At 38.0% G+C, this 27,747-nt stretch overlaps 1 protein-coding gene across 2 annotated transcripts in view; it reads left to right on the top strand.

Annotated features, from left to right (window-relative positions):
- LOC131075975 (myb family transcription factor PHL13) overlaps positions 1-26,982 on the top strand; it is a 123,157-nt gene extending 96,175 nt beyond the window's left edge. For both annotated transcript variants that reach the window (XM_058012984.2, XM_058012985.2), the window contains exons 6-7: positions 25,902-25,971; positions 26,062-26,982. In XM_058012984.2, coding sequence (XP_057868967.2) covers positions 25,902-25,971; positions 26,062-26,484 — 493 coding nt within the window. In that variant the 3' untranslated portion in view covers positions 26,485-26,982. The remainder of the gene's footprint in view (positions 1-25,901; positions 25,972-26,061) is intronic.
- Positions 26,983-27,747: the final 765 nt, after the last annotated feature.

The raw sequence follows: 27,747 nt of genomic DNA, 5'->3' as shown, positions 1-27,747 counted from the left end.
ATGTTGACATCAATGACAACAACATATCCTAGCACCAGCAATATCCAACAATCTCCCCCTTTGACATTGATGGCAACATATGAATGTGAAAAACATTCAATGCAAAGAAATAAATCAACACCAACAATCTTCAATAGACTCCCCCTAAGATCATGCACACAAAGCTTCAAGGATAAGGCAATTTTTCACATGCTTCTCTCCCCCTTTGACAACAATGCCAAAGACAAAATACAAATCATTATTCTCTCCCCTATACCAGATAATCTCTCCCCAATAGGATAAACTCTCAAATCTGAACATCTAAACCATACACTGACTACTCCAACTGAGTAGCAACATCAACTCATCAATTCGGATAAGAAGATAAGACTCAGAAGTCCATCGGATTGATGCACCTCAATGGATCTAGTTCTCATCAGGAGAGGCAGAGACCCCTAACTTGTCTCTCAAATATACAAATGTATCTGCAGGCAAAGGCTTGGTAAAGATATCTGCAATCTGATCCTTTGTAGATATATACTCCAATTTGACTTCTTCATCACTGACTTTCTCCCTCAATAAATGATACTTAATTGATATATGCTTTGTTTTAGAGTGCAGTACCGTATTCTTCGAAATATTAATAGCACTTGAATTATCACAATATATAACAGTAGGCTCATCATAAACAACTCTAATGTCCTTCAACATCTGCTTCATCCAAACTACCTGAGTACAATTGCTAGCAGTAGCAATGTATTCAGCTTCTGTAGTAGATAGAGATATGGCATCTTGTTTCTTACTGGACCATGAAACCAACTTCTTACCCAAAAAGAAAGCTCCATTGGTAGTGCTCTTCCGGTCATCAACATCACTTGCCCAATCAGCATCAGTATAGGCACATAACATGAAATCATCATTCTTCGGATACCATAAACCATAGTCAATTGCCCCCTTCAAGTATCTGAAAATCCTCTTCACAGCAGTAACATGACTCTCTTTAGGATCAACTTGAAATCTTGCACAAAGACAAACACCATGCATAATATCTGGCCTAGTCTGAGTCAGGCTCAACAATCCACCAACCATAGATCTATACAAAGTCTGATTAACTTTCTGAGATTCATCATTCTTAGAGAACTTGCATCCAGTCACCATAGGAGTTCCAACAGGTTTGGAGTCATCTAACCCAAACTTCTTCAACAATTCCTTCACATACTTAGATTGAGAAATGAAAATGCCTTTATCAGTCTGTGTAATCTGTAATCCTAAGAAGAATTTCATCTCACCTATCGTGGACATCTCAAATTCCTTTTGCATATCATCGGCAAACTTCATACTCAAATCATCATCTCCTCCAAAAATAATGTCATCAACAAAGACTTCAACAATCAAAATGTTATCATTATCAGCCTTAAAGTATAGATTGCTATCAGCAGTTACTTTACAAAAACCCAACTTCATCAAATGCCTGTCCAATTTAGAATACCAGACTCTAGGGCCTTGCTTCAGTCCATACAGTGCTTTCTTCAATTTGCATACCATGTCTCCTTGATCTTATAATGAAAACCCATCCGGTTGCTCAATGTAGACTTCCTCTTCCAAATCACCATTTAAAAAGGCTGACTTAACATCCATCTGATATACCTTGAAATTCTTGTAAGCAGTATCTGCAAGTAGTAATCTAATAGCTTCAATTCTAGCTACCAGAGCAAAAGTCTTCTCATAATCAGTTTCTTCCATCTAAGAACATCCCTTACATACCAACCTTGCTTTGTTTCTAACCACTTCACTGGTCTCATTCAGTTTATTCCGGAACACCCATTTAATGGCAATCACATTCTTGTCTTTAGGTCTCGAAACAAGCTCTCATGTGTTATTCTTCTCAATCTGATTCAGCTCTTCTTCCATTGCTTTTATCCAATTCTCATCTTTACATGCTTCAACAACATCTTTAGGTTCAATCTTTGGAATCAAACATATCTCTTCAACAACAATCCTTCTCCTAGTTATCACACCTTTATTTTTGTCACCAATAATCTGATTTTCTGAATGATTTAATTTCACATACTTCAGACTCTTCTGATTGTTGTGATTCTCAGGTTCTTGAACTTAATCACCGGCAACAGTAATATCTGGATTGACTGTCTCTATCGGAGCATTCTTCTTTAAGATTTCAATCTACACAGGCTTTGAAATAACATCTTGATCATCAAACTCATATCCGCATGCTCTGATCTTCTTTCCATGACATTCATCAACCTTCATATTTGCACTTTCCTCTATCTTCTTCAATCTCTTATTGTAACACTGGTAGGCCTTACTCTTAGTAGAATAATCCAAGAAGATTCCTTCATCACATCTTGCATCAAATTTTCCTATATCCTCATTTGTTTTGATATAACATTTACTTCCAAAAACTCTAAAATATCTGACCATAGGAACATGACCAAACCATAGCTCATAAGGAGTCTTATCGGAATCACCTTTTATATGCATGCGGTTGAATGTGTAAATAACAGTGCTAACAAATTCTCTCCAAAAAGTCTATGCAACATTTCCTTCAATCAACATAGTCCTAGCAGCATCCAAAATGGTTCTGTTCTTTCTTTCAATAACTCCATTCTGCTGAGGGGTTCTAAGAGCAGATAACTGTCTTCTAATTCCATTCCTCTCACAAAACGAATCAAACTCACCGGATGTGAATTCTCCTCCTTTGTCGGATCTCAAACACTTTAGCTTCAACCCTGTCTCTGTCTCCACCTTAGCTTTGAATATCTTGAATTTCTCCAATGCTTCTGATTTTTCCCTTAGAAAGGTAACCCACATAACTCTAAAATAGTCATCAATCAACAACATGAAATATTTGTCACCCTGCATGCTTCTCACTCTTGTAGGACCACACAAGTTAGTATGCACAAGATCCAATAAACCATTAGATGTATACAACTTACTTTTGAATAAAAACCTTGTTTGCTTTCTCATTTGACATTCTTTACATATCGGATTAGAAGGCTTCACAATTTTAGCAAATCTCTAATAGCTTGAGTAGAACTTATCCTTATCATGCAGTCAAAATTAAAATGGCACATCCTTCTATGCCACAACCAACTTTCATCTATCTGAGCAATCAAACAACTTTTCTCACCGGCATTCAAGTGAAAGATATTACCTTTAGTCTTAGTCCCTGATGCAATCTCTATACCAGAGGCATTTACCATTCTTTAATTGCAGATCATATCCCTTGTCAACCATCTGTCCAACACTCAAAAGATTATGCTTCAAACCTTCAACATATAAGACATCATCAGTATTATGCTTACCATCAAAGGAAATAGAACCTCTACCACAAATTACACAAACTTTATCATCTCCAAATCTTACTATACCACCATCATACTTTTCCATATTCACAAATTTGCTTTTATCACCTGTCATATGATGTGAACAACCACTGTCAATTACCGTTTCATCTCTTTCTTCAATCTTAGCAGCCAAAGCTTTCTCCTCAACAATGCAGCTTGCAGAATTCACTGATACCGCATCATCTTCCTTGATAGCAATAAATACAAATTCATCTTCTGAATTCCCATTTTCAGACTCTTCATCTGTCACACCTTCATCAATAGTATAATAACATCTCTTTTGATATTTGTACTTCCAGTTAGGCTTATAGGGTTTATCACACTTATCATGCTTATCATATCTATCATATTTATCATGCTTATCATATCTTGACATTCTTTCAGGACACCTAGAAGCAAAATGTCCTATCTTATTACAAGAGAAACATTTCAAAGGTAACTTTCCATCATACTTACCAGCTCCCTTAGGCAATCTTTGAGCAATAAGTGCTTCAAGCTCATCCAACTCTCTCTCTTGTTCTTCCATTTTTCTCATCTCTCTTTCATACTTTGAAACCCTAGATGAACTCTCTCTCGGATACAAAGGCTTTAAATGCAGTCTCGGATTTACCATGTGATTCTCCAAATTCACTCAACTCAAATGCAGCAAGCTTACCAACCAGCGTGTCTCTTGTCATAGTAGTCACAGTCCGGATCTCATCAATAGTAGCAACTTTAGACTTGTAAGCAGGAGGCAAGGATTTCAACACTTCAGTAACAATTTCATCTTCTTCAAGAGTTCCACCGGCACATCTGATGCTCATAACAAGTTCATTCACTTTAGCCATAAAGGATGTTATGTTCTCATCTTCTTCCATCTTCAATGTCTCATACTTTCCTTTCAAACTCTGCAACTTAGCAACTTTAACTTGTGCATCTCCTTCATACAAAACTTTTTCTAGATCTCACGTGCAGTTTGCAGTCCCATCACATTAGTCATCTCTGAGTCGGTCAAGACACTCAACAATGCTTCTTTAGCTCTTATGTTATGTTCAACATCCTTGATCTCATCAGCAGTAACCGGACCGTTCCGAGGAACATTGTAGGTATTTTTTGTAATCTTCCAATAATCATCTCCAAGGCACTTCAAATGGTAGTCCATCCGGTCTTTCCATACATTGTAATTATTTCCATCAAATCTTGAACTCTCTATCTTGAAAACATAAGTTGCCATCTCGGATCTCCTCAAGCGGTCAAGCTTCTTTCGGAGGATCTAGCTCTGATACCAATTGTTTGCAACAACAATGGAGGAAAACTGAGAGGGGGGGCGGTGAATTAGTTTTCACCAGATTAAACAATTTAAGCACAATCTCAGATCTGATCAACTGCAACAAGAATAAAGATAAACACAATAACAACAACACGCATAACACTAAGATTTTGACGTGGAAAACCCGGTTAAGGCAAAAACCACGGTGGGAATCTACCCACAATAAGATGATACTCTGCAGTAGCATGTGTAAATATTACAATGGGGAATGCACATGCATTCAGGCACACTGCCTAGAGCTCACTGCTCAAAATATAATGAACCAGAAGGTTACAACTCTTAGGGAAGGTTCACTACCTTACAATAACATTTGGACTACAATCCGGTTTAGATGAACTGAAAGATTAGCATCTCCAAATGCCTGAAGACAGTTCCGGTTAAGCTCATTTGTCTGCCCTGCAACAATCTCTGCTCAACACTACTCACCGAAAGATGAATTCACTTATTCGCACATACACCACTCTTTGATAATGCAGACACAATTCCCATACCCAAATTACATGAACATGACACCTATTTATACAAATTATCAACCTTGACTACAAGGTTGGCTCAACCCTCAAGACCTAATTACAAAATTATATCATACGATACATAAATTAACCACCGGACCAATACAATGCCATAGACGACATAACATGGACCCAAATCAAATCCACAAACACGCAACACCACCAAAAATCTCGCCAAGATCATCCGCAACACGCTACACCACCGAAAATGTCGCATAACATGAAGAATATCACCGGACCCATAAGATCTTCAATAACACGCACAATGATCAATGCGGACCACCAAAACAAATAGGACATGATTAAGAAACACCAACAAGCACGTTAGAACCATCCGCAATAGCTACACCAACATCACTTAATCAAATCTCCATCGATCAACACACTAATACTCAAGAACACTCAACAACAACGACTCGAACAAGGAAAATAACTTGCAGAGCACCAAATCACGAACCACCTGAATTGAAGATACACACGAACATCTCAAACACTCTCCCAAATCCGCAACCAAAGATATGATCATACTGGAGCTCAATAGATCAAATACCAGAACACTGCAACACGACCAACTCAACTTCTTTGCAATCACCGGAGTACCAAAACATAGGAATATGTTGACATCAATGACAACAACATATCCTAGCAGCAGCAATATCCAACATTAATAACATCGTTATTTTATTAAATATCACTAGACTATATCAAATATTGAGATATCACCAAAAACAATATCCACCAACTAATTTAAAAATAACAATACTTACAATTGGCTTAGTCAGTGCCCGAAACTGACTTACTAAATATAGTATAGGAGAAATCATCCAAAACCACTCTAGAAAAAAAAGGGTGATACACACATCTTAACCACCAAAGCTCAAACAAACACCTGACATTGCCAACTTGCTGGATAAACTATCACCATGAGTTCCCTAACACTAAATCGTTAGTCTATGGGAACCTGCTGAATGGGCTAATAGTCTACTGAACTAAAGTGATTAGGAAAGGGATATTACAGATGATCCCTTTGAGAAGAGGAAGAGGACTCAAAGGAATTTTGTGAATGTGATTCCTTTTCTTATTCATTTTTCTTGGAATCCTTGTGTTTTTGTTTCTTTCCTTTGGTATTTGAAGCCTCATCTTTGGTGCCTTGTGTTGCAATAAGAGCTTGTGATTTGGAAGGCTTCAATGTCCCATTTGTACCAACTTTTCTTGCTCCTTGGTGAGTGTTGTAGTGAAATCATTAAGGCATAATAAATATAGTGCCAAGTGTATATCTTGTAGCATAGAAGGCGGAAACAAAATTGAATGATCAGGACCAAGCTTGGCTAGGATGGAAATAATCAATAGATAGTCCTATTTCTCAATACCACACTATGACAATTGCAATTTGAGAGACTTGAGTTTGGTGAAGTGTTGGATGCTATCAAAATCTGTAGGATTCAAATTGATAAGTTCATTCTCCAACGAAAATCCTCTGAAGCTATCTTGCTTCCCAGAGGACTCCAATTGAGTCTTGATTTGATTGGGTGTAGTGTAAGATTCAACATGAAAGAGAAGATTTGGAGACAAACATGCTTAATGTCCCAAAAGCTTCATCATATCTGTTAAACCATTTTCTCTTCTCTCTAGCTCCTATTGGTTCAAGTTTATACTCGTGGTCACTCTATACAACCCTTTTTTTTAGAAGGATCTCCATTTGTTTTTTCCACCCATAATAATTGTATGGAGTGAGTGGAGTTATGTGGGTTTTCATTTGCAATGTTTACTTTTCCAATGCCTTAGTTTTTGCCCTAAAATCACAAATTCCATTCAAATAAGAAATGTAAGATGGTTAGAGGTATAACTTTAACAATTAGATCCCAATTGAGACTCCTCAATCATGTTAGATATAAAATTGATCATTCCTACTAGGGTTAGGGACATTATCTTAATCATTATTGTAAATTACATAATATACATGTGGGATTCCCTTAAGGCCCCAAAAACCCATCACCAATATGGAGCACCACTTGGGAGATCATACAAGGTGCCTTGAGCCATTCCATCCAGTCCAGGAGCATGGAATGACAACCCTCATTCGGCTTCTCAGCTCCACTTGGGGTGTTTCTACCGGAATGGCTTCCTAGCTACTTGCATTCCTCATATGCACTATCTCCCCTCCATAATGGGAGGGCAGATTGGATGAAAGTTTCAAAGGAATCATTACATATCTATTCTATTATGCATACACAACATAGTAGCAAGAATAACAGCATATATAAATATATAAAGATATTTGTTAACTATAATATGTCAATTACATCCCTTTCTATATTGATGACAAAATAGCAAATCAGTAATGCATCATGCATCAGACCCAAACACTCATCTAATGCACAGGGAATTGTAAGCTGAATATTATTCATTTATTGATATTCCTCCTTGATCCCTTTCGATGCTTATATAAATCTGATTTGTTGGTTATACTGATATATATTAGTGTATGTCAAATATACTTCTCCCTATCTCTCCACAAATACCAAATGATATATATATCACTACTTTTCAAATGAAAAGATACATCTCACTTAAAGACATACCTTATAGAAATGTCATGGCTTTTGTCAAAAGACCAAATCACACCCTTTAGTAAATAAATTAATTGCTGATCTTTTGTTATTATTAAGCATTGCCTTAAATAAGTAAATCGCTGTTTTAGCAAATGCAATTGCTAAATCCTTATCGCTGCCTATTCAAGTTGATCCATGCTGATTGCTTCCCCTTAACAATTATTGTTAGTTCTTTGACTTGGGAGATTAATATTATTTCATAGATGCCTTTATTAATTCTGCTGCCTTAGGAAATGCTGCATTTTATAATTAATTACTGTCCCCTCAAAGACTCTTTGATCGTTGATCAATACAAATGCTGATCATAAATTCTGTATGTTGAAGTCAGCCATCTTGACTCGTCTAGTATCATCAATGATACAGATTCTTATGGATCTCTGCATATGTAATATTGGAGATCTCTTTAATTGCACTTATTCATACACATTAATCACCACCATTGCTAATCAAACTCACATCTCATTCAGATCTGATTTTGCTTGATAAGTTCATTCAGATCGTCTATTTGGATTTTGCAGGGCATGATATGGATCCATGATGTGTGTTTGAAAAGTACAAAATTTGAAAGAGAATCAACAATATGACCCTTACAATGCAAGAAAATACTGCTTGATTCAAAAGGTTTGACCTTGTTTGCATGTTTTAAAGAAAATAACCAAAAGTGAAAACTTTAGATCTATTGAAAATAGCATTGACTTGGTAAAAATTCTGGAAAATCAGGTTTGAGATCCATGTAGAGCGTTGAACCAACTTTCCAACACTACAAGAATTGTGAAAAAATGAGCTCCAAGTAAAAAAATATGGGTCTTTAAGTGATAACATCTTGATTTGATTTCAGAGGCCAATAAAAATCAAAAGCAGCAGAATTTTGGAAAATTTAGCAGCATCATTGGATAGAGCTCGGAACCAGCTTTCCAACAATATCTTGTTTGCAAGGAATGAAATTCATACACCCAAATTATAGTTGATTTCCTAATAGTTGTCCAATCTGGTTTGTAGGTGAACAGGGGGCTAAAAAAATAGCCTGTGGTCCTATGTAGGATTGACTGCTGGGTGCAAGAGGGCTGGAGACAGCTAGCCCTTGGTCCTTAATAGGACCACTCATTGGTGCAGGGGGTGCCAAATTGGGGCAATAGAGTGGTGGTGGTGGTGGCTATATGGGGCATGGTCGATGGATCAGCAGTGGATGTCAATGGTCGTTGGGAAAAACAGTGATGCTCATAAAGTGCGTCAACAATCGTGATGATGATTTGTCAGATTTTTGTGCAAAGTAGCCAGAAAATTGCATAGATAACTATGTAGTATTGACAATAGTAGAGTACGGGGTATAATGCAGTACAACATATAGATTTGTATGATTGTGGATTTTTGCAAACCTTAATTTTTGTGCCAAAATTTCACTCAAAATTTTCCCTAAAATTTGGAATTTGAATAGATAATTTCAGGGCTTTTGGACATTCTAGATGCAATGGTGAGTTTTGTTTGGCTTTATGATGCATCAATTTTTTTTTTCGTAAGATTGAATATCTCAAAATTTAGACAAAAAGTCACAGATTTGGAGATTTGATACCATGTTAGAGTTGATAGTGAACCCCATTAACTCCTAAAAATTAGTTGCAACTAAAACTCCTATTACAAATACAGAGAATAAACAATAGATTCCAAGGTAAGTGGCCTATTTTCTAATTTTAGATAGTTTAGTTCTCGCTCAAAACATCTATCAAGGAACTACCATGTCAATGGAAAATATATAATTGTTCTAGCTTACATATCAATCTTAGAGATCGCTACCATCTTTTTAATTATTCTTGATTTAAAGCTTCATTTACATTGCAATATCATAGGTGTTTATTGTGTTAATTTTGTAGAATAATTTTAAAGCTTCATTTATATTCTCTGTTACTGGGTTCACTTGTTTTGGTCCACGCACCTGGGTTTGGGTTCGTGTGGGGTTTTCCTTGGGTATGCCTTGCGTACGTACCTGTTGACGTGTATTTTGTACACAACCAAACACAGAATAAAATACCCAAATGGTACCTGTTGTGACCATTTCACACATCGCCCCATTTGAAATGGGGACCCCCTCTTTTTGCTCGTTTTTCGCTCGCCTTTCGCTTCGTTTTTTAGGGTTTTGTTAGTCAGTCAATTGTCTGGATTTAGGATCAAGCCTTAGGGTTTTAATTGCCGTCTTTTCAGGCCAGAATCTAGTCAGTTTTGAGAGCCTTCTTTTGTAGGATGCAAATTTTGAATGCAATGAATTCGCCAAAATGGTCTATTTTCAATTGGAAATTTTGAGTGCAGAGCTTAAATTTGTCTAAGTGTTGAAGATGAAATGTGAATTTTTGTCCAATTGAGTAATTTTGACCAAATTTTAACCCTTTTGATATTTGATCCCGGGCATTGGGAATGATTTGTTTTCGCCTTGTGAAGTGATTAAATTTGTGAAATCTTGATATTTTGGCCTGTAGGAGCAAAATCGCTCCTGTCCCTCAGTGAAGGACCGGAGCTCGTTTTCAAAAATCTTACCGTCTCTGCAGGGTCAAGATAAATTTCGAAATGGAAGTGATAGAGAAAGGCGTGATCTTTCCGTTGAATATAAATTGAAGAATTTCACGAACACGGAAATGCCTCAGGGAAGGAAATCGCTCCTGTCCCTCAGTGAAGGACCGGAGCTTAAAATCAAATATTGCTTTGTCCTTGCAGGATTTTAACGACTTGATGATTTGAAGAGGTCCAAGGAGATGTGTTCTACCAAATGAATATAACTTGAAGTGCCGTCGTGAAGGAGAATGACTCAAAATGTAAAAATCGCTCCTGTCCCTCTGTCAGGGACCAGGGCGAAGTTCTTTGTAGCTCCTGTCCCTCTCCCAGGGACCGGAGCGAAGTTCTGCATAAGGCAAAATTCAGGCAAAAATCAAGTAAGTTTTATGTTTGAAGGCAAGAAGGGAGGTGAATCGAACCCGTTGAAGACAAATTGAAGATTATGAAACGTCAACAAGGGACCTAAATGCCTAAGTTCGCTCCTGTCCCTCAGGCAGGGACCAGAGCGATTTTTGTCTTATATGTTTTTCTTGCCAAGTTTGAAAGAATCTCAAGGCATGGATGGATGAAAGGAGGTATAACAAGACAAGTGAAGATAATTTTTGAAGGTGATGAAGTGAAACGAGGCCTACAAGAGCAATATCGCTCCTGTCCCTCTCCAAGGGACCAGGGCGACATAATGATTATATTGCCTTTTCTCCAAGTTCAAAACACTCCAAGTACCGGATACAAGGTGGCAAAGGCGTTTCGAAGCGTCTCAATCAAGCACGAAGCATCAAAGGTCGTCAACATTGGAGGATTTACACCAAGACCCCTAGTTCGCTCCTGTCCCTCAGGAAGCGACCAGAGCGAAATTCCTATAAATGCCTAGATTTCAAAAGTTTGCCAAGTACCAAGCAGCTAAGAGGGATCGAGGGACTTTATTTTACACGATGAAAGTGATTACAAGTTGGTCAAAACAAGGACAAGCTCAAAATGTTGAAGTTCGCTCCTGTCCCTCAGGAAGGGACCAGAGCGATATTGATTATATTGGCCAATTCATGCAAAAATCACGTTAAGTCAATGTTTTGCAAGGTCATACAAGGTCTAAGGTGTCTTTTGAAGATGATATACAGGGGTTTTGAACGTCAAGATGTTATCAATTGAACCAAGGAAGCTATATCGCTCCTGTCCTTTGGACAAGGACCAAAGCGATTTTCATTAAAACACTCATGCTCCTTCAAAATCAAGACAATGCAAGGATAGGCGAGGTAAAGAACACCATTTGGAAAGCAATGAACGAAGAACAAAGATCAAAAGTTTGCCAATTTGAGCCAGGACATAAGGATCGCTCCTGTCCCTCTCCAAGGGACCAGGGCGATATTTGCTAAGTTACTAATTATCCTTCGAGGATCACGTTAAAGCAAAGTTGCAAAGGGTTTGAGACGTCTTTTGAAAGGTAATGAACGTGGAGTTAAAATCAAGAACGAAGTATTTTAAGCCAGAAGACAAGGATCGCTCCTGTCCCTCTCCAAGGGACAAGGGCGATGATCCTTCCAACGTCTAAATGCCTCATAAAAGTCAAAGTGATACAAGCATGGAGTAAAGAAACAATGTTATTTTTCGCCTTACAATGAAAATTTGAGATCGAAGATGCAAGATCAAGGAGAAACAATGGAGATCGCTCCTGTCCCTCTCCAAGGGACCAGGGCGATATCATAGCTAAAGGCATTTGTTCACACATGCAAGACACTCAAGCTCAAAGGACCCAACAAAAATATCGATTTGAACGTAAGGATGGAGACTTTGGACGTCGAAATTGCAAGAATCAAGGCAAAGTGATGGATCGCTCCTGTCCCTCAGTCAGGGACCAGGGCGATGAGGTATGTATTTCCCATCTTCAAAATTTTTGGCGCTAAATAAACATTTTTAATTTATTTTAAATGCTAAGTTCGAAGGGTTTTTGAAAAATCAATTAAATGGCATTTAAATATTGCGTTTGGTATTAATTAATTATTTTGCCTTGTAAAAAAAATCGAAATCTATTAATTTAAATAGTAAAGGCATTTAATAATTAATTATTAATTATAAAAGAAATCAAATGGAGCGCTAAGATATGGAGGTCGGCCTTTATTATTGATTTAAAATCATTTTTTTAATTGCTATATTTTTACAAAAGTCGGCCTAAGCAAATTAGAGGTAAGCGCTTATAAAGGGAGGTGAAAACCTTCATTTTTACATCATCGTTTTACCATTCAAGTGCGAGCTTTCATTTCAAGCAAAGTGGTGCGAACTATTATTCAAAGGAGTGCGAACTTGAAGTTTACATTTGAGCGAACTTGGAGATCACGTCAAAGACTTGAAGGGTGGTGAAATTGACAAGAGGAACGTTGCTTTGAAGATCACATCAAGGACATATCAAAGGTGGCGAAGTTGATATTTTGAAGAAGAAATCACGTTGAAGAGAGATCTAACGTCAATTTCGCCTAGGCGATTTTATTCATTTGCATTCTAGAGTTAGCTCTCTCGTGAGGTATGACGATTTGGTTTTATTGTTTTAAGTTTTAGATCGTCATAGCTTAAATTTTGAATTTTGAATTTTGAATTCCTAGCTCAATCGTTTTTTAGGAAATGATAACTCTAAGACTTATCATGAAGTTTCCTAAAATATTCTCTAATCTATGTTATTTATTGCAAGATCTAGTTTCTCATTGTGAAATGTTGTGTAGGTATGGCAACCCCGAAGGCGGGAGCATCCACCAGTCGTTCAGCTCTCATGAAAGAAGATCAGAAGACCGAAGAAGTGGAGACTAAGATCGTGTCGAAGTGGAGCAACATTGGAGATACAAACTTAGGCAACTTTAGCACGAAGAAGTTTCGAGAGGTCCCTTACATTGGCAAGCCATCACCTATCGCCCGGAGAATAATCGAGAGTGGCATCATTAAGGCGGCCGGCTTTCCTCCAGCTGTTCAGTGCCATGAGTTGATGATCGAGTGTGCTCGTCACTATGATCCACAGTCCAGAACGATCGTGTCCAATGAGGGAAACACTTTGGCGTACCTTTCAGAGGAAGCTATAAGTGAAGCTTTCCATCTTCCAGAGCACAGGGACATGATATACAAGAGCATAGAAGGAGCTAGGTCAATGTACGAAGATGATCCAGATGCTTGTCTAAGCATAATTAATAAGAACTGGTTACTTAAAAGCCGTCCCCGTCTAAGCAAGATTCCGAACACACCACACAGGATTGATTTCCAGGAGGAGTACAGAGATTTGATTACAATGCTCAACCGAGTTACAGGAGCCCCTCACGCCTTCTATTTTGAGAAGTGGATGTTCTACTTCATCCAGGTGATTGTTCAAGGGAAAGGTACGATACATTGGGCTAGAATGATTAGCCATTGCTTGGACGTACAGTTGAGGAGACTCAAGGCTACCAAGTCCTTCCACATGAGTTCATACGTCATCTATGCCTTGATTAGGAGTTTTGAATACGCAGGACTACCTCACAGAGGAGTGATTGGAAGAGGACCCGGCGAGGTCAGAGCTTGTGATTCCTATGCCTACCTGCATCATCCGCCAGGGAGCAACTACAAGTTAGTTAATGATACCTTCACGATGAACATCACAAGGACGTTGCAAGGTGGAATTCACAACAGATTATCTCAGGATGCACAGGAATTCATAAAGAGGTACGGTGCTTGGTTCATTCAGTTTCCGAAGTTCACTTATATTAGAGTGCATGGATGTCCTTTACCTCCATACATGTTGCCGAGATATCCGACAGACAGAATTGTGTTACTTGAAGTAACAAGGGAGTTGGCAGCATATGCGAAGGCATTCAGACACAGACATCAGAATGGAGTTCCAGTACCTATCATTTTGGGCAATTCAGTTGAGGTATGTCCTAATGCTTTAGCCATGGATGACGCAGAGAAGGAGTTAGCCTTGTATTCTTTTTCATCTTTTGCTTTGAGAGAAAGCTTTGATCCACATGGACATTTAGAGGAGACGGTCGGCAGAAAGTTTAGGCATGAGTACCAAATAGAAGATTTTATGATGAATCTCTTAGATGATCTTGAAGTGAAACGGAAAATGCATTCTAGATTGCCTTTGGATTTCATCAAGAAATGCAGGATTTATAGAGTGGCCGACCAAGCTCAGGACAGTGGCAGGCATATCCAGTCATCCTATGATCGAGAAAGCAAATCAATAAGGTTAGATTGGAATGAGCCCGAGGTCGTGGATTCAGATGCTTTAATGGCTCCAGTCTTGTCTTGTACTCGGAGATGGGTTGACGTACAGCATCAGAAGTTGAGAGAACAAGGTATAGCTATGACTTTCACTTTGGAAGAGAAACCAGCCGAAGGTGGAGCCAGTGTAAGTGAAGGCAATCCTAATCCTAGAAATTTAGGTGAAGGTAACCTTCGATGTGCCAATGAGGGCAATCTCCATCCAAGAGGTTCGAAGAGGAAAGAGAGACCTGGAAAGAGAGAATCTTCCAAGAAGAAACAAGAGGCCAACCGAGATCGTTCATCCGGCACATCTTCTCAACAGGAGAAAAGGACACTTCAAGTGGAAGAATCCATGGAGTCGATGGTACAGAACGACAGGCAGGAAGAAGGACAGGCACAGCAAGGGTCACCAGATGGATCTCTCCAAGATTATGAGTTAGATGAAGATAAAGAAGACAATGAAATGACATCTCCTCCCAGACAAGAGGAAATAGTGCATAAAGAAATTCAAGTTCAAGAGACAAGATCGGCTATCCCAGATTGGTTGAAGGAAAGATTAACCAAGGTGATCGTAGTAGAGGACGAGGACAATGCAATTGATTTAGAGAGCCTTGTTGGACGTTCACACGAAGTAACAGAAAAGAGGAAGGCTACCAGGATGTCCAAGATGATTAGAGATGAGACTGGATCCAGAAAATTGCAGATAGCTACACCGGCAGTAGACAAATATGAAGGTGAGATCCTAGCAGAAGAATATGATATACAGACATTTGAGCTAGGACCATCCACAGCAGAGCAGACATTGGATGATGCTACCGACTCATTTGAAGCATTAAAAGACAAGCTTAGAGAAGAAATGGAGAAGAATAGAAAGCTTGAGAGAGAGGTCGGCGCATGGAGGACATATTTCAGTCACATCAATGAACCTTTGGGACGTCAGGATCCAGCTAGGTCACCAGTGCAAGCACTTCCACTTCAATCAATCAATGAGGCAGAAAGATTCAGGAATATGGTCCAGCGTACAAGTAATTGGATGGATAAATCTCATATAGTGGCCATAGAGTTTGTAACAAGGATGATGAAGATTATTCATCAAGCTATCCAGGTTCTTGAGATAATCCACAATTTGATGATAACAGTAGCCGCATTTGCCCATACCAAAGATGTTATCATTCCTGTCTTGAAAGTAATTAGACACACATCAAGGAAGGTCTTAACACAAGAGAAGATCATGGATGGAGGACCTCACAGTTTGCTTCAATGGTCAACCTTACTCCATATGAAGAGTGTTTTCTTTGAGGACATCAGTACTAGATGTAGCCAAGTTGAGGAGGTGATCAATCCGATCTAGGACAGGATATTTGAGGTACTTCGTACCATTCTTGGCAGAAGGATCGAGGTCGAGACAGATGTGGATATGCAGGAATTAGAGGATAGAATCAAGGTCATCTTTTGCAAGGACGCTAATGTTACAGACGAGCAATATGATCAGATGTTTGCCACCATGCTCCTGATTGAAAGAACAAAGGAACTTGAACCTACTTGGGACACAGCTCTTCTAGATGCATTCGATCAAGTCATCCATTTGGAAGAAAGTATGAAGAATCTTCCCGAGATTCCAATTGCAGAGATCGAAGGAATCGTATCAAGATTCATTGCATATGCTAAAAAAGAGAATTGGAAAGGGAATAAGATTCTAGATGATAGGTTGTTATAGATGACATGGCACCTTATTTGTCATTGGTTTATGTCTCCTAGGTTTTTGTGCCAAATTTAATATTTGGCTATGCATTTAATATTGTTCAGTAAAAAGGAGGCCATTTGTAACAAACCCTAATTAGGGTTTAGGTGTCATGATCTTGACCGTTGATCTACTTTCAATCTGGACCTTTCATTGTAATTGAGGATGCTATTTATACCCTCATTTTCCATTTCATTTGTAACAAAAGTAACTAGAGTAATAGAGAAGAGAGATAGCTAAGAGATTAGAAGTTAGAAGCAATTTTATTTTGTAGCAAGATTGAGTTTTGAGGAAAGGAATTCAAGCAATTGTTGTATATGATGACTTGGAAATCAATGAAATATTGAAGTTATGGTGTTTTGTTGCAACTTTCTTGGTTATCTTCATGGTTGTTCAATTTATTTGAATCATGCTCAATCAAAGTAGTGTGTTAGTTTGAAGGACATAGTGTGAAACTTGATCTTTGGTAGGATTCGTAATCCAAACCACTAGCTTCTTGCTGATTGTAGGAACGCCTTGCGTGGTCGACTGGAGAATACTTTGAATCCCTTAATCTTCAATCGTTATTGTATCTTAGATATGTACCTTCGTGGTAGTGTCTTTGATCTTTGATGCATTGAAAATCATTTGTTACCTTAGAAGATCGCATCAATTTCAATTAAGTTGTTATCTTATGGCAAAATTGAAGTTGGTTGAATCTTGCCAAGTCTTGTCCATACTAAGTCATTCTTAGGACTAGACTAGATTAGACTTCTTTCAAACCCTACTCTTTTGTTATTTTTTGAAAGTTTCTTTAGTTTAGTAAAATCTTGAACTTTTGGAAGCGTAAGACCCCTTGAAGGATACAGCAAATCACATCATACCGCTGGAAGCTTGTCCACACGTAGAGACCCTACTTACCAGAACCTTGGAGTCATCCTAACTGATCCTTTATGCGAATCTTCAGCAGTTAGAGGCTTTTTCTCAAGAGAGGATAAGATGCCTATTGGTATTTTATTCTGTGTATGATGGTGTACAAAATACACGTCAACAGTACCTTATCCTCTCTTGATTAAAGTCTCTGAATGCTGAAGATATCGCGAAAAGGATCAATCAGGATGACTTCAAGGTTCTTCGTTGTAGGATCTCTACGTGTGGATAAGCACCAGTGGTCGTTGTAAATGCTGTTTCTTCAAGGGGTCTTACGCACTTTCTGAGAAAGCTTGTCCGTGTCACTCTCTTTTGATTTCAGGAACAAGATTTTCCTAATACTAACAGATTCTCAAAAAATAGCAAAAGATAAAGGTTTCAAGGGATGAATGCTAATCTAATCCTAAGAATGACTCAATGTAGGCTAGACTTGGTAAGATTCTACCAATTTCAGTATTGCCAAGGAATTACAACTCTACTGGAATTGATGCGATCTTCTAAGGTGATTAGTGATTTTCAAATCATCAAGGACTATAGATACTATCATAAAGATACATATCAATATTTCAATAATGATTGAATGTTAAAGCAATCTCAATGTCTCCAGTTGACCACACAAGGCGTCCTTACAATCAGTAAGAAGCTAGTGGTTTGGATATGAATCTCACCAAAGATCAAGCACAACACTCAGTCCTTCAAACTTAAATAGTACTTCGACTGAGAATGATTTAAGAAGATAAACAACCATGAAGATAGCCACAAGCATTGCAATAAAACACCATAACTTCAATATTTTATTGATCTCAAAGCCAAATAGACAACAATTGTTCAAAATTCTCTCTTCACTACTCAATCTTTCTACACAATAACTTTCTTCTCTCTAAGCTCTTCTAATTTCTAATCTCTCTTTCTAATCTCTAATGACAAAATGAAAATGAGTGAGGGTATATATAGCATCCTCAATTACAATGAATGGCCCAGATCAAAAGAAGATCAATGGCTGAGATTTTGACACCTAAACCCTAATTAGGGTTTGTTACAAAAAGTTCCCCTTTTAGATGAACATTATTAAATGCATAGCCAAATATTTAATTGGTACAAAAGTCGAGGAAACATAGACCAATGAAAATTAAGATGCCACATCATCCTATAACAACCTTTCTTCTAGAACTTTGTTCCCTTTCCTATGCTCTTTCTTAGCATATCCAACGAATCTCGACACAATTCCTTCAATCTCAGCAATAGGAATCTTGGGAAGATTCTTCATTTGTTCCTCCAAGTGAATGACTTGATCAAAAGCCGTGAGAAGAGCCGTTTCCCATCCAGGTTCAAGTTCTTTGATCTTCTCAATCAGGAGCATGGTAGTGAACATCAGGTCTCGTTGCACATCTGTGATGACATTCTCTTCTTTGCGAAAGATGACCTTGACTCTATCCTCCAACTCTTGGATGTCCACATCTGTCTCAATCTCGATCCGCCTGCCAAGAATGGTACACAATACTTCAAACACCTTATCTTGAATTGGATGGATGATACTTTCAACTTGACTGCATTTGGTGCTAATGTCTTCAAAAAGGACCTCTTTCATCTGGAGCAGAGCCGACCATTGTAGGAGGTTATGAGTTCCTCCATCCATTATCTTTTCTTGTGCCAGGATCCGTCTTGGTGTTTGTCTTATTACTTGCAGAACAGGAATGATAACATCTCTAGTGTGAGCGAAAGTAGCTACAGTTATCATTAGATTATGAATAATCTCAAAGATCTGGATAGCTCGATGAATTGTCTTCATCATTCTTGTTGCAAATTCAATAGCTACCGTGTAGGATTTATCAATCCAAGAGCTCATAAGCTGTACCAAGCTTTTGACCCTTTCTGCTTCGCCAACCGATTCGAGAGGAAGAGCTTGTAAAAGAGATACTGCTGGATCCTGACGTCTCGAGGGCTGATTGAGATGACTAAAATAGCCTCTCCAAGCACCTCTCTCTCTCAAGTTTCCTATTTTTCTCCATTTCTTCCTTAAGTTTGTCTTTAAGTGCTTCAAATGAATCGGTTGCTTCTTCCATTGCTTGTTCAGTAGTGAGTGGACCAAGCTCAAATGTTTCTAAGTCATACTCATTTGCAAGAATCTCACCTTCATACTTGTCCACTGCTGGTGTAGCTATTTGCAATTTCCTGGATCCTGTCTCATCTCTTATCACCTTGGACATCTTTGTGGCCTTCTTCTTTTCCATTACCTCTTGAGAATTTCCTAGGAGGCTTTCTAAATCAAATACATCTTCTTCCTCTTCAACCACAATCACTCTTGTCAGTCTCTCTTTTAACCAATTCGGAATGGCGGATCTTGTTTCTCTAACTTGTATTTCCTTCGGCAGTGGTTCATCTTCTCGGAGGGGAGATGTCACTTCATCATCATTTCCCTGATCTTCCTGTAGCTCATCAATTCGGGGAGATTGACTTGATGAATGTTGAGGTGTCTGTCCCTTCTCTGGCTTATCATTTTGCACCATGGATTCCATAGATTCATCAACCTCAGGTACCATCTTCTCTTGACCTTCCCCTTGGCTTGCCCTCTTTTCATGTCGAGAAGATGTGCTTGATGGGTGATCACAATTGGCCTCTTGCTTCCTCTTGGAAGATTCCCTTTTCTCAGGTCTTTCTTTCCTCTTTGCACCTCTAGGATGGGAAGTGTTCTCACTCACGCTTGCTTCTCCTTCTTCTGGTCTTGCCTCCAAAGTAAAAGTCATTGACACATTCTGCTCTCTCAATTTCTGATGCTGTACATCCACCCATCTGCGAGTACATGATAAAACAGGAGCCATCAAAACTCTCAAATCTAAAACCTCAGGCTCACTCCAATCTATCTTCACTGCTTTGTCTTCTTTGTCATAAGACAACTGGAGATGTCTACCATTATCCTGAGCTTGATCAACTACTCTATAAACTTTGCATTTCCTGATGAAATCTAAAGGTAGCCTGGAATGCATCTTTCTTTTAACCTCTAAATCACTTGGGAGATTCATCCAAAAGTCCTCTACCTGAAACTCATGTCTATACTTCTTACCAACTGTCTCCTCCATATAACCATGAGGATCAAAATTCTCCCTCGAGGCAAAGAATGTGAATGAATATAAAGCTAATTCCCTCTCTGCATCTTCCGAGGCTTGAGTATTAGGACATACCTTAGCTGAATTCCCCAATATGATGGGCACGGGAACTCCATTTCCATCCTTGTGTCTGGATGCCTTCGCATAAGATGCCAACTGTCTGGTCACCTCAAGTAGCACTATCTTGTCTGTCGGATATCTCGGCAACATGTAGGGAGGTGAAGGACACCCATGAACTCTGATGTATGTAAACTTTTGAAACTGGATGAACCATGCACCATACTTCTTCACAAGTTCTTGTGCATCTAAAGATAGTCGATTATGAATCCCACCTTGCAATATCCTAGTAATGTTCATCGTGAAGGTATCATTGACTAACCTGTAGTCACTTCTAGGTGGATGATGCAGATGAACATAAGAGTCACAAACTCTCACTTCTCCGGGTCCTCTTCCGATCACTCCTCTGTGAGGTAGCCCTGCATACTCGAAACTCCTGATCAAGGCATATATGACATATGAGCTCATATGGAATGATTTGGTAGGCCTTAGTCTTCTCAACTACACATCCAAACTATTGCTAATAATTCTGGCCCAATGAAGCATTCCTTTTCCTTGAACTATCACTTGAATGAAGAAGAACATCCATTTTTCGAAGTAGAAGGCTTGAGGAGCCCCTGTAACTCGATTGAGCAAAGTTATCAAATCTCTGTACTCCTCTTGGAAGTCGATCCTATGCGATGTGTTGGGAATCTTGTTCAGGCGAGGCCGACTTTCGAGCAACCAATTCTTATTGATGAGATTTAGACAAGTATCGGGATCATCTTCATACATTGATCTGGCTCCTTCTAGGCTTTTGTAAATCATATCTTTATGTTCTGGAAGATGAAGAGCTTCACTTATAGCTTCCTCTGAAAGGTAAGCTAAGGTGTTCCCTTCCTTGGATACGATCGACCTTGATTGCGAGTCATAGTGGCAGGCACACTCGATCATCAGCTCATGACACTTGACTGCTGGAGGGAAACCTGCCGCCTTGATGATGCCACTTTCAATTATCTTCTTCGCAACAGGTGATGGCTTGCCAATGTAGGGGACCTCTCGAAACTTCTTCACATTGAAGTTTCCTAAGTTGGTGTCTCCGATATTACTCCATTTGGACACGATCCTGGTCTCCAATTCGTCATTCTTCTGATCTTCCTTGATGAGAGCCGGGCGACTAGTAGATGCTCTTGCCTTTGGAGTCGCCATCTTGACACCTACATAACATTTCAAAATTAGTTCTCAAGCATTATATCTTGAAGTGTAGAAATTAAGACTCAAAAGGAAGATTTAAGATTTTAATTAGGAAACCTCATGATAAATATAGAGTTATCATTTCCTAATTAACTCATCAATCACTTAGACTTTTCTAAAAAAAAGTGTCCAAAAATCAAGTCTTGACCAAGGATGTTAAGATGATTTCGCCATACCTCCTCTTGAGTATTAAACTCTAAGAAATGATGCAAGAAAAATGGATTTCGCTAAGCAAAGTTTAGATCAAAGCCCTCTCTTGGATGAATTGCGCCTCCTTTAGCCTTGAAAAGAATAAACTCCACTTCTTTAGCTTTCAACACTTGAAAGAAATTTGCTCCAAACCAGCTCTATTTCGCACCTCCAATTAGCTCTCCAATTTCGCACTTAAAAGGATGATTGAATGAATGATTAAACTTGATCAAAGCATCCCTATTATATAGAGCGCTTACCCCTTACTTCCACTAGGCCGACTTGGCAAAAAGGAGGTAAAAAAAATAAATAAAATCTCAAAAAAGGGGGGCCGACTTGAAAAATAAAAGCAAAATAATGCCTTGAGCGCTCACCAATGAATTTTAATTTAATAAAAAATTAGTTTTAAATGCCTCCAAAGTAAAATTTCGATTTTCTCAAGGCTTAAAATTAATTTATTAAATGCCAAAATGCTTTTAATTTAATGCGAATTTAATTTTAATTTTCCAAATACCTCAAATTTAGCAATTTTGGCGATCTAATGCAAATTGGAGAATATCAATTTTTAAAACAAGGCTTAATGAAGCTTGCAAATAATTTCGCCCTGGACCCTCTCCAAGGGTTAGGAGCGATTTTTCATTTTTTAGCTGTAATCCACCTTAGCTTGATTGTTGACCCTTCAATGTTACTTCTAAGATCCATTTCCTTGCACTACCATGTTAATTCATCAACAATTTTGAAGGAAATAATGTCCTTAGAGGAAATTTCGCCCTGGACCCTCAGTAAGGGTCAGGAGTGATTTTCCTAATTTTGCTCAAAATTAGCATTTTTCAACGTTCAAAATCTCTTCAAGATATTTCAAATAGGTTTTCTCACTAACTCCCAAACTTTGCTCTATCCAACTTGGGAGAAAAAGTGCAATTTTGGTATTTTTCGCCCTGGACCCTCAGCAAGGGTCAGGAGTGATTTTTTAATTTTGACTACAAATCTTCACTTCCTCATCAAAACACTTTTCCATCAAGCAAGATCATGTTCGTGCCTCCAAACTAAGCAAGAAAATCCTCTTTCCAATTTTTTCGCCCTGGACCCTCTCCAAGGGTCAGGAGCGATTTTTGCAAATTAAACTCAATCCTCCATCATTTTTTATTGAAAACTTATTCGCCACTAGGCAATGTCCTTCCTTTATCCACTCCATCCAAATTTGCTTTGTTGTTGCAAGGTAAAATGAGAGTTTTCAAAATTTTCGCCCTGGACCCTCTCCCAGGGTCAGGAGCGATTTTCCATTTTTAGCCCAAGATCATCAAGCTTTAGAGGCAAATCATCATTCATCATGCTTTTGGAGGTCTTTCTTCTTTAGCCTAACCTTGCCTTAGCAAAAATTTTGAAGGGAATATGTAGTTTTTGTGATTTTCGCCCTGGACCCTCAGTAAGGGTCAGGAGCGACTTTTTGGTTTTAGGCATATTCCTTCATCTTTTAGACTTCAAATCGCAACTAAGGCATAAAACATCATGTCTTCTTCCTATCCAAGCAAGATTTTGCCTTAATTCTTCAAATAAAGGAGAGAATCCTGGAAATTCGCTCTGGACCCTCAGCAAGGGTCAGGAGCGATTTTCCAATTTTGGCTTGATTGCTTTTTGTTGATCGTCCAAGTTATATTCAACGGGTAAAACATGCCTCCTTTCATCCATTAAACCATAAAAATCATTTTGACTTTGCAAGAAAAATGTGCTTTTGGGAATTTCGCTCTGGGCCTTCAGAGAGGGTCAGGAGCGATTTTACCTTTCCTGGGCAAAACTCCTTCATTTCATCATCTTCAATCAAGTCTGGATACTTTATCATGCTCATTTCATCCTTCATCATGCCTTTGACATCTCAAATCGACCAAACAAGGCTAAAAATGACCCCCATAAGATTTTTCGCCCTGGACCCTCAGCAAGGGTCAGGAGCGATTTTGATGATTTCAACAAGATCCTTCATCATTTCAAGTTAAAACTCTTTCAGGTGGGTGGAGGAAGTCATTCATTTTCCATTCATGCTCAAAACTTGGTCCCTTTCCACTGCAAAATGAGGGAAATCAAGATTTCGCCCTGGACCCTCAGCAAGGGTCAGGAGCGATTTTGCCCTTAGTGCTCAAAATTTATCATTTTTCTTGTCTTCAAAACTTCAATTGCCTTAAGTCACGTCCAATCATCCTTCCGGGAGACCCTGCACAAAACAATTTAGAAAAGTCAGTGACAAATAAGCTTTAAACCACTTTTTCGCCCTGGACCCTCAGCAAGGGTCAGGAGCGAAATTACCCTTTTAGGCTAAACTGTTCAAAATTTGAGTCTCAAATCACTTCACAAGGCAAAGTTAGGTCATTTTCAAGGCCAGGAACCAGTTAGCAAGTCCATCAAAAAACAAGAATATGTGCTTAGGATAAAGTTCGCCCTGGACCCTCAGCAAGGGTCAGGAGCGAATTCTCTGTTTCAGGCATCATCTTACTTTCCAAAAATTGATCAAAACTTACCCAGGCAAGAACACACAATTTCTCCTTAAAAAATGCTAACACTTAGTCGAAATTGGACTTTACCCTAAAAACCCTTATTAGACCTAACCTAAGACCTATTTGACTCCTCTGGAAGGCTTACACCTTATTTCAACAATCTCAATTCTTCAGGAGGATACTTAACAACTTTCCAAAATTTGATTGGACTTAGCCTGAATGACGCCAAAAAGGAACCCTTAAGGTTTAGCCCTAGCCCAGGATCACTCACTCACTCAAAACCCTAAAAAGAGAGAGAAGAACAAGCAGAGAGAAAGCATAAAAACAAAGCAAAAAGAGGGGGTCCCCATTCTAATGGGGCGATGTGTGAAATGATCACAACAGTACCCAAGAATTTGGGTTCACTAGGTACAAACCCAAGTACGAACTTGGGCGTATCAAAGGCGTCGAGCGCCAAAATATAACAAAAACAGACATTTTTGACCTTTTTTGCATCCAAAAACCCTAAAAGCACCCCTTCTATCGTTGGGTTTTCGTCACGCATTTATCAATGATGAAGTTGCATACTATTAAATGTATTTGGTTTTATAATTCTGAATATTTCTTTAAATTTTTAGATATTATATATATATATATATATATACACACAGACGAACCTGACCCACGAACCCAATGGGCAAAATTCTTTTTACTCGAACCCACAAACTGGGTTCACGTACCTGAGCCTGAGCCCAAGCCCAAACCCGAACCGGTAACTTAGTTTCTATTGCAATATCATGTGTTTATTGTGTTCATTTCCTTTGCTTCAGTCATTGCTTCTATAACACATAAATAAGTTCAGTGAACAATGAGATTCATTTGCAGGTTGTATCATTCATTTATTAGGTTCCCCAAGCAACCTTGACGATGTTAAATCGCTGGTTGTTTCTCACCTTTGTATCTAATACATGTCAAAGTGTTGAAAATACAATATTTCACTTCAGTCCAAAGAGATTACTCATGTAATTCCATTCCTCTGATACCAAGTGCAACACTATGTAACATCACCCCACAATTACAAATTGTGAGGGATGCCTACATTATTTCAGTGCTCTGACGTGAAGACAAAAGTCTGATCCTAAGTTTTTTACGCTTTAGTGTGATCATAAGGAAAAACCGTTTTATATACCTATCATAAATGACATTAATAATATGAATGAAATTATAAACAATAAACATAATACTAACAAGGGCATGACTATATGAGGTGATCCTTGACTTACAATGGTTCAATAATATTATATGATTAATCTTTGGTTTAAAAAACTATATCAAAAATAATAAATATGTTCAATATGTTAATGAGTAAACATGAATTCTCTCATTTAGAATGACTATCTTTAGTCACCCCCATTCATGAAAAATTGTTTGCAAGTTGCCCTCATACTTCTTAATAAGGCTCCTTTCCAATGTTCAATTTCATTCTATCTAGTAATTCCTTCTTACTATGGCTTTTCATATAATGTCTCTGATAAGTTCCTTTCCTTTCTGATTGGTGGATATTCTTAAAGAGTTTTTTTGTCACCAATTTTGTGTGTTGCATGGGGATCATCCTTTCCAAAGGAAGTGTTCTAAGCAGTCATTGATAAAATTCTGTATTTGCTAAATAGTGGTATGCAGATTACAGAAGCTTTACAGTTACAGATGGAGGTCCAAAAGCAGCTACATGAACAGCTAGAGGTATAAATACCTTTTAATTTAGTAGTTTATCTTGTGCTTATGCATATGGACATTCTTATAGCTTTGTGAAGTTTTGATGCAATAGTGCAGATCCAAAGGAACCTACAGTTGCGGATTGAAGAACAGGGTAAATCCCTTAAGAAGATGTTTGAGGAGCAAGAAAAAGCTGGTAAATTAATCATGAAAAATGGACCGTTTGTAGGCGGTTGCTTTGATTCATCTCCAGGGGGCTCCTCAAGAAAGTCTTTCGAGGAAGAACTTAATGGAAGATGTTCCGAGACAAATTCAAACACATTAGAGAAAGATAATAAAGAGTTCGGAAAATTGTCTGTTTCCAAGAGAACTCTTGCAGGTGGAGAGCAGCTGATGGTGGAGCTTGGAAGTTCAATTTTTATCGAAGGCTCTGACAAGGAACATCATGAGTGCACTCTGGATTTGGAATTTGGGCCTGCATTACCACCTTCAAAACGGATTCGATCAGATGGAGATACGCAAAATTTGGATTTTCAATGAGTAGCCCTTGTGGATCACTATATGCAAATAGCTTAACACCTGGTTGATATGCACATATGTACTTTATTTACAGATTTCTAGTCTCTCAGACAAGACTAAAAGTATTGTGAGGCAGAATCATGATGGTGGGTTCTGATGAAGGCTACATCCCAACAATCCTATTTAATATCATGGATATCACTCTTGGAAGGAGAACTGTTTATGAAATCTGTTTGGTGCTTTATCCACGGATTACTTCCAAGTGAATGTAATATTTTTGAAGTTTAGTGGTTTATTCTAATGGTTGGGCTTTTGTGAATACAGGAAATTTAACTTAAATGGGTGAGGGCCATTACTACCATGGCTTAAGCAGACCATCAAAGGCAGTTTACTTATTTTTCATTTCGCTAGTTTTTGGAAATATAGTTCAGCCTGTACAAACGAATAATTTCCCTATTTTTTGATCTATGGGAAGTTTTTGGACTTATTGAATGAAATTTGTACTTTGATATGTTGATATAGGAAATAGTCTTAGAACATCTTAGAATATATATATTTTCTCATTTATATTACAGAATCTTCAGTTAGACTGTCGCGAATTGGTTATTGATTGACTTACATTTGTACTTGTTTGAAAATTGCTATATTGCATCCCAATATCATAAATACATATACAAAAGTTATCCTAATTTTTTTTTACTTAAAACTACAGTGGGTGCCTCTTCTAACGATACCAATGGAATAAATTTTTTGAAGATTGTCATGTCCCCTCTTGGATCGATATAGAGAGAGATTTTAAATGAAGAAATTATTATTATTAATTAATATAATAATTATCAATGAATGATTATTTAAAATTCATTAATTAAATATTATTTATGAACATGATTTAAATATTATATATATATATATATATATATAACCAATGAATGATTATTTAAAATTTATTAATTAAATATTATTTCTGAACATGATATATATATATATATATATATATATATAAAAGTAATAATAAAGAAGACTGATAAACAAAAGATAGCGATTAAAATATATTATGGAACAATAGTAGCTATCAATTACAAGAAAGAAGACTTGGAAGAAAACGTTGATGTAATATCCTTGCCATGTGTTACCATTAAAGCAATGTTTGTATCAACGTATCTCAAAAGTCAGCAAAGGATATAGAAATTGGCCATCAAACCAGGTAAAATATCATATCATCAATTAATCATTTGGTGGTATCGACATTATAGATCTTATGACATTGATTGTCCAATTCAAACG

Source organism: Cryptomeria japonica, chromosome 9, assembly GCF_030272615.1.
Source record: "Cryptomeria japonica chromosome 9, Sugi_1.0, whole genome shotgun sequence".
Lineage (NCBI taxonomy): Eukaryota > Viridiplantae > Streptophyta > Pinopsida > Cupressales > Cupressaceae > Cryptomeria > Cryptomeria japonica.
This window is presented reverse-complemented; position numbering and strand designations above follow the sequence as displayed.